The sequence below is a fragment of the Eretmochelys imbricata genome, unplaced genomic scaffold, assembly GCF_965152235.1.
Source record: "Eretmochelys imbricata isolate rEreImb1 unplaced genomic scaffold, rEreImb1.hap1 Scaffold_40, whole genome shotgun sequence".
NCBI lineage: Eukaryota > Metazoa > Chordata > Testudines > Cheloniidae > Eretmochelys > Eretmochelys imbricata.
The window spans coordinates 21,344-28,597 of record NW_027554352.1 but is presented as its reverse complement, the minus strand read 5'-3'; the positions used below and the strand labels follow the sequence as shown (position 1 = coordinate 28,597).

The 7,254-nt window shown below is 66.0% G+C and overlaps 1 protein-coding gene across 1 annotated transcript in view; it reads left to right on the top strand.

Annotated features, from left to right (window-relative positions):
- ACADVL (acyl-CoA dehydrogenase very long chain) overlaps window positions 1-6,803 on the top strand; it is a 15,362-nt gene extending 8,559 nt beyond the window's left edge. Inside the window, 15 exon segments of the mRNA XM_077806952.1 lie at window positions 11-209; window positions 890-994; window positions 1,124-1,165; window positions 1,167-1,211; window positions 1,338-1,391; window positions 2,855-2,956; window positions 3,325-3,422; window positions 3,647-3,665; window positions 3,667-3,720; window positions 3,967-4,039; window positions 4,790-4,812; window positions 4,814-4,863; window positions 5,188-5,263; window positions 5,934-5,951; window positions 5,953-6,803. Coding sequence (XP_077663078.1) covers window positions 11-209; window positions 890-994; window positions 1,124-1,165; window positions 1,167-1,211; window positions 1,338-1,391; window positions 2,855-2,956; window positions 3,325-3,422; window positions 3,647-3,665; window positions 3,667-3,720; window positions 3,967-4,039; window positions 4,790-4,812; window positions 4,814-4,863; window positions 5,188-5,263; window positions 5,934-5,951; window positions 5,953-6,072 — 1,078 coding nt within the window. The 3' untranslated portion in view covers window positions 6,073-6,803.
- The last annotated feature ends 451 nt before the right edge of the window (window positions 6,804-7,254 follow it).

The following is a 7,254-nucleotide window of genomic DNA, read 5'->3' as shown; positions in this document are numbered from 1 at the left end:
TCCATTGCAGCGGCCCCCCCGAGAAGAAGATGGGGATCAAGGCGTCGAACACGGCTGAGGTGCACTTCGAGGGCGTGCAGGTTCCGGCAGAGAACGTGCTGGGGCCGCCGGGCTCCGGGTTCAAGGTGGCCATGAACATCCTCAACAACGGGCGGTTCGGCATGGCTGCCGCGCTGGCCGGGACCATGCGGGGCGTCATCGGCAAGGCCGTGAGTGTGTCCCCCCGCACCCCCGATCCCCACAGCATCCTCCCCCTGCCCCCAGTCTTCCCACGGTGACCCACTCCCAATCCCCCAGGGTGACCCCTCTGCCTTGTGGGAACTCTCTCACTCACTCACACACACACGCACTGCGTGATCCCGCTGCCTTGTGGGAAATCCGCCCGCCACCCCATTGCATTGTGGGAATTTTGCACCCCTGCTGGTTGGGTTCTCACTCTCTCTCACTCACTCACACACACACGCACTGCGTGATCCCGCTGCCTTGTGGGAAATCCGCCCGCCACCCCATTGCATTGTGGGAATTTTGCACCCTGCTGGTTGGGTTCTCACTCACTCACACACACACGCACTGCGTGATCCCGCTGCCTTGTGGGAAATCCGCCCGCCACCCCATTGCATTGTGGGAATTTTGCACCCTGCTGGTTGGGTTCTCACTCACTCACACACACACGCACTGCGTGATCCCGCTGCCTTGTGGGAAATCCGCCCGCCACCCCATTGCATTGTGGGAATTTTGCACCCTGCTGGTTGGGTTCTCACTCACTCACACACGCACTGCGTGATCCTGCTGCCTTGTGGGGAAATCCGCCCGCCACCCCATTGCATTGTGGGAATTTTGCACCCTGCTGGTTGGGTTCTCTCTCTCTCTCTCTCCCCCTCTCCCACAGGTGGAGCATGCAGCCAATCGCACCCAGTTTGGGGACAAAATCCACAATTTTGGAGCCATCCAGGAGAAGCTGGCGCGTATGGCCATGCTGCAGTATGTCACTGAGGTGAGACCGCCCCGCCCCAGAGGTGACCCCATCTCGGCTCCGGGCGAGGGGGTCCCTGGGTCACCAGCCGCCCCGCCCCCAGAGGTGGCCGCATCTCAGCTGCGTTGCTCTCTCTCTTCCTCCGTGCAGTCCATGGCGTACATGATCAGCGCTAACATGGATCAAGGGAGCGGCCGATTTCCAGACCGAGGCAGCCATCAGCAAAATCTTTGGCTCGGTGAGGCTCCGTGGGGTGGGGAATGGGGGCTGGGGGGCATGGGTTCCCGGTACCCCATCTTCCCCCGGCAGGGGGGGCGCCGTGGGGCGGTTACCTGACCGTGAGGCTCTGGGTTGGTTTTCGTAGGAAGCCGCCTGGACGGTGACGGACGAGTGTATCCAGATTATGGGGGGGCACGGGGTTCATGAAGGTGAGTGGAGATACCTGCCCCCCCCCCCCACCATTGCTGGGATCCTCCCCAACCCCCCGTCCGACCTCTCCCCGCCCCCCCTGGTGCCAGGATTTCCCCCCCAACCCCTGCCCCCCCTGGTGCTGGGATATCCCCTCTAACCTCCCCAACCCCTGCCCCGACTTCTCCCCACCCCCCTCAGGCCGGGATACCCCCCGCCAACCCCTGCCCCCCTGGTGCCGGGGATATCCCCTCTAACCTCCCCAACCCCTGCCCGACTTCTCCCCCGCCCCCCCTGGTGCCAGGATTCCCCCCCAACCCCTGCCCCCCCTGGTGCCGGGATATCCCCTCTAACCTCCCCAACCCCTGCCCGACTTCTCCCCACCCCCCTCAGGCCGGGATACCCCCCCCCAACCCCCTGCCCCCCTGGTGCCGGGGATATCCCCTCTAACCTCCCCAACCCCTGCCCGACTTCTCCCCACCCCCCTCAGGGCCGGGATACCCCCCCCCAACCCCTGCCCCCCTGGTGCCGGGATATCCCCTCTAACCTCCCCAACCCCTGCCCCGACTTCTCCCCACCCCCCTCAGGCCGGGATACCCCCCCCCAACCCCTGCCCCCCTGGTGCCGGGATATCCCCTCTAACCTCCCCAACCCCTGCCCGACTCTCCCCCACCCCCCTCAGGGCCGGGATACCCCCCCCAACCCCTGCCCTCCTGGTGCCGGGGATATCCCCTCTAACCTCCCCAACCCCCTGCCCGACTTCTCCCCCGCCCCCCCTGGTGCCAGGATTCCCCCCCAACCCCTGCCCTCCTGGTGCCGGGATATCCCCTCTAACCCTCCCCAACCCCTGCCCGACTTCTCCCCGCCCCCCTGGTGCCAGGATTCCCCCCCCAACCCCTGCCCTCCTGGTGCCGGGGATATCCCCTCTAACCTCCCCAACCCCCTGCCCGACTTCTCCCCGCCCCCCTGGTGCCAGGATTCCCCCCCCAACCCCTGCCCTCCTGGTGCCGGGGATATCCCCTCTAACCTCCCCAACCCCCTGCCCGACTTCTCCCCCGCCCCCCTGGTGCCAGGATTCCCCCCCCAACCCCTGCCCCCCTGGTGCCGGGATATCCCCTCTAACCTCCCCCAACCCCTGCCCGACTTCTCCCCACCCCCCCTCAGGCCGGGATACCCCCCCCAACCCCTGCCCCCCTGGTGCCGGGGATATCCCCTCTAACCTCCCCAACCCCTGCCCGACTTCTCCCCCACCCCCCTCAGGCCGGGATACCCCCCCCCAACCCCTGCCCCCCTGGTGCCGGGAATCCTCCCCCCCCCCCCCCCCCCCGGCACCAGGATCTGCTCCCCAACCCCTGCCCGACCTCCCCTGCCCCTCCTTGGTGCTGGGATATTCCCCCCTGAACCCCCGCCCATCTTACCCCTGGTGCTAGGACCCCCCCCCCCAGCTAACGTGGCCCCCCACCCTACCCCCAGGACGCGGGCGTGGAGCGGGTGATGCGGGATCTACGGATCTTCCGGATCTTCGAGGGAACCAACGACGTCCTGCGGCTCTTCGTGGCCCTGAACGGCTTCCAGGTGGGGGTGGGGGGGGGGGGGCGGGAAGGGGCCTGAAATGGGGGGGACTGGAGGGGCAACTTGAGGCTATCAAAGTGGGGGCTGTGGGGGGCAGGGGATTTTGGGGGTGGAGCTCATGGGGGGGGGCCGTGTGGGGGAGGGGATATGGAGGTGGGGGCTGTGCCTTCAGGGGGGGAAAGGACGGGAGATGATCTGTGGGGGGGGTGTCTTGTGGGTGTGTGGGGGGGGCAGACAGGAGACCTCAGGGTAGGGGGTTGCTGGGGGGGGAAGGAGAACCTGGAATGGGGTGGGGGGGCTGGTTCCTCTCTTGGGGGGGTGTCTGTGCCCCCCCGGTCACTGATCCCCCCCCCCCCCCCCCCCCTCCCCAGAACGCCGGGAACCAGCTGCGGGGGCTGCAGCGAGCCCTGAAAAGCCCCATAGGGAATGTGGGGCTGCTGGCCCGGGAGGCCGCCCTCCGCTTGCGCAGGTACCGGTGGGGGGGGGGGGGGCCGGGGGGGTGGTCTATGGGGGGGAGGCTCAAGCTTGTGGGGGTGGGGGGGGGTCTATGGAGGGATTCACTCTCCCCAGGGGTGGGGGGGGTCCCTGGATGGGAGGTTTTGGTCCTTGGAGGGGGGGGCTGGGCGGGCTGCCCTCTTGTATGGGTGGGGGGGGTCCGTCACATGCCGTCTCTGTCTTCCCCCCCTCCCCCAGGAAAGCCGGGTGGGGATCCGGGGCTTACCCTGAGGGACGTGGTGCACCCCGACCTGGACCCCAGCGCCGAGCAGGTGAGTCTGGGGAATTGGGGGGGGAATGGGGGGGGGGGGGGAGACCCTGCCTCAAATCCCCTCCCCCTTTGCAATGACACCCCGCCCGCCCCTGCCTTCCAACTCCCCCAACTCGCACTGACCCCGTTAGGCCCCCTATTATGGGGTGGGTGGGTGGATCTTGGGGGTGTGGGGGATATTTGCAGATGTAGGTCTGCCCCCCCCACTAATCCTGCCCCCCCCAACCCCGTTCCTTCCCCCCCCTAGCTGGTGCATGGGGTCGATCTCTTTGGGGCCACGGTGGAGAAGCTGCTGCTTAAATACGGCAAGAAAATCGTGGGTGAGTTTATTTGGGGGACCCCGGGCGGGGGAAGGGGGCGATATAGGGCTGGCTGGGGGAGGGGGGTCCCGGCTCGCTGCCTCTCTTTTTCTCCCCCCATCTGTAGGGCTTCAGCGTGTGTGGGAAGGTTGGGGGGCCCCACTGTGTTGTGGGTGGGAAAGGTTGGGGACCCCCCAGGGCAGTGAGGGGCTGGGAGAAGGAAGGTTTGGGGAGGGGATCAGTGCACCTGGGGAAGGGGGCCCCCCAAGGCAGTAAAAGTTTGGGGGATGGGAAGGTTTAGGGGGCCCCCCATGGCTAGGAGGTGGGAAAGGCTGGGGGATCCCCCAGGGCAATGAGGGGAGTGGGAAGGTTTAGGGGGCCCCCCCAGGGGCAGTGAGGGGTTGGGGGGGGGGGTTGGGAAGGTTTGGGGGCCCCCCAAGGCAGTGACGGGTTGGGGGGGTTGGGAAGGTTTGGGGTCCCCCCAAGGCAGTGAGGGGTTGGGGGACCCCCATGGCTGGGAGATGGCAAAGGCTGGGGGGGCCCCCCAGGCCAGTGAGGGTTTGGGGGGTCCCCATGGCTGGGGGGGTGGGAAAAGCTGGGGATCCCCCAGGGCAGTGAGGGGAGTGGGAAGGTTTGGGGGGGGCCCCCCAGGGCAGTGAGGGGTGGGGGATCGGTGCACCGGGGGAAGAGCGTGGAAGAGGGGTTGTTTTGGGGGAGCAGGGGCTGGCTCTGCACTGACTCCCCCCCGTCATTCCCCCCCCCCCCCCCCAGACGAGCAGTTCGTGCTGAAGCGGGGTCGCGGATGGGGCGATCGACCTCTACGCCATGGTGGTCCTGCTGTCCCGGTGATGCCCGGGGGCGGGGGGGCACGGGATGGGGTGGAGAAGGTGGGGGGGGGAGGCGTGGGGGGGCTGGCTGGGGGAGCTGGGGAGGGGGGGTTTGTGGGAGGTAGGGGTGTCAGGGGGGCTAATGAGGGGGGCTGGTCTGGGGTGTCCCCCCCCTCCATCGCAAGGGGGCCTGTGCGGGGAGTGGTTCACCCCTTGGGCTGGGGGCCTCTGCGGGAGCAGGTCGGGGGGGCCTTTCTGTGTGTTTCTAAGGGGGTTCTTAGCCCCAAATTTTTTGGGGAGCCCCCGGTTCTAATGGCTCATTTTTTCCCCCCCCCCCCCCAGGGCGTCGCGCTCCCTGGCCCAGGCCCACCCCACTGCCCAGCACGAAAAGCTGCTGTGTGAGACCTGGTGTGACGAGGTGAGTGGGGGGCGGCTCCGGAGCCCCCCTCGGGCCGCAGGGTGTCTGCTGGATCCAGCCCTCCCGGTTCTCCCCTCCGGCAGCCCGCCCGTCCGTCCCCCCCCTTCTTCCATCCAGTCGTCCCCCCCTCCCCTCCACACCTCCGTCCTCCATCCATCCAGTCGTCCCCCCTTCTTCCCTCCCTCCACACCTCCGTCCCTTCATTCCTCCGTCTCTATATTCACACCTCCGCCCCCCTTTTTCCATCCCTCCCTTCGTCCCCCCCTCTTCCATCCATCTCCGTTCTCCATCCCTCCACATCTCTGTCCCCCCTTCTTCCATCCCTCCACACCTCTGACCTCCATCCCTCCAATTGTCCCCGCTGCCGACCTCCATCCCTCCACACCTTCGTCCCTCCATCCCTCCCTCCACACCTCTGTCCCCCCTTCTTCCGTCTGTCTTTCCTCGATTCCTCCATCCACACCTCCGCCCCCCCCCCTTTCTTCCATGCCTCCATCCCGTACACCCCTCTGTCATCCCTTTCTCTATCCTCCCCTTCCCTCCATCCCCATCCATGCATCTCTTTCCCCCTCCCTCCTGCTGGGTGCTGGTGAGGGGATGGGTAGGATTTGGGGGGGGCGCGGGGACGCCTTTGCCTGTCTCTCACCCCTCCCCTCCTGTCTCGCTCCAGGCCTACGAGCGCCTCATGGGCCACCCTGAGCCCGCTCAGCACGGACAGCGCCCGGCACACCTTCCGGCAGCTGCGGGGCATCTCCCGGGCCGTGGTGGAGAACGGGGGTGTGGTCTCCCCCAACCCCTTGGGCTTCTGAGCCCCGACACAAGCTCTGCCTGGGACACTGTGACCCCAAACTGGCCCCCTCCCACTTCCCAGCACACACTTCTGCCCCCTCCCTGAAGCATCTGGGAAAGGGGGGGGGGGGGCAAATAGTGGGGTGCTTTCCCTTCCTCCAATACGCCCAGCCTAACACGCTACCTCTGGGACGTAGCTCTTCTGCTGTGGAAATGCCTTAACGTGCCCCTGTTGGAGGAGGGGGGGAATGTCCTGTTTCAAGGCTCCCCTGAGGCGGGGGAAAATGTGTGTTTCGAGGCCGCTCTGGAGGAAGCGGAGGGAGCTGCCGTGTAGGAGGAGAGAAATGTCTACCCTGGAGGAGGGTGGGAACTGCCTGAGGAGGTGGAATGTGTGTTTCGAGGCTCCCCCAAGGAGGGGGTAAATGTCTGTTTTGAGGCAGCCCCATGGAGGGAAATGTGAGTTACGAGGCTCCCTCTCCCCTGCTCCGGGGATAGATCTGAGCTTTAACCAGCCATAGCTGCTTTATGTTCCCCCAGTGGCCAGTCGGTTTTGGGGGTGGGGGAAGGTGCCAGTCTGGGGGGGGGGCAGAGTTGCCCACACATCTCACACTTGTGGGAGAAAAGCGGGCACCCTGACACTGATGCCCTGCAAGCAGGGGTGCCCCCAGAAATGGGGTCACCCTGATCTCTACAGGAGAGCTTGGCCCGGCTGCTGTTTCCTTGTCAAAAATAAATAGAATATTTTGGATGACTGGATGTTGTTACAACCAGGACTTCCCTGTGCTGTGGCTGGGTGGGGGGAGACGGATTTTGGGGGGAGCTGGGGTTCAGACTCTCGGGTGGAGTTGTGGAGACAGGATCAGAATGAGCCCTTTGGGGTTTCGGGGGGGTTAGAGCAGGGGGCCTGGGAGCCAGGACTCCTGGGTTCTCTCCTTGTTCTCTGGGAGGGGAGTGGGGGCTGGTGGTTAGAGCAGGGGGCGCTGGGACCCAGGACTCCTGGGTTCTCTGCCTGGTGGGTTAGAGCAGGGCAGGCTGGGAGCCAGGACTCCTGGGTTCTTTCCCTGGCTCTGGGAGGGGAGTGGAGGCTAGTGGTTAGAGCAGTGTGTCCCTGATCCCCCTTAATTACACCACCTGGGGATGTGCCCGACTGATTCCAGTGTGGAGCTGCTTATTTCCAGGGAGCCAATTGGGAGAAAAGGAAT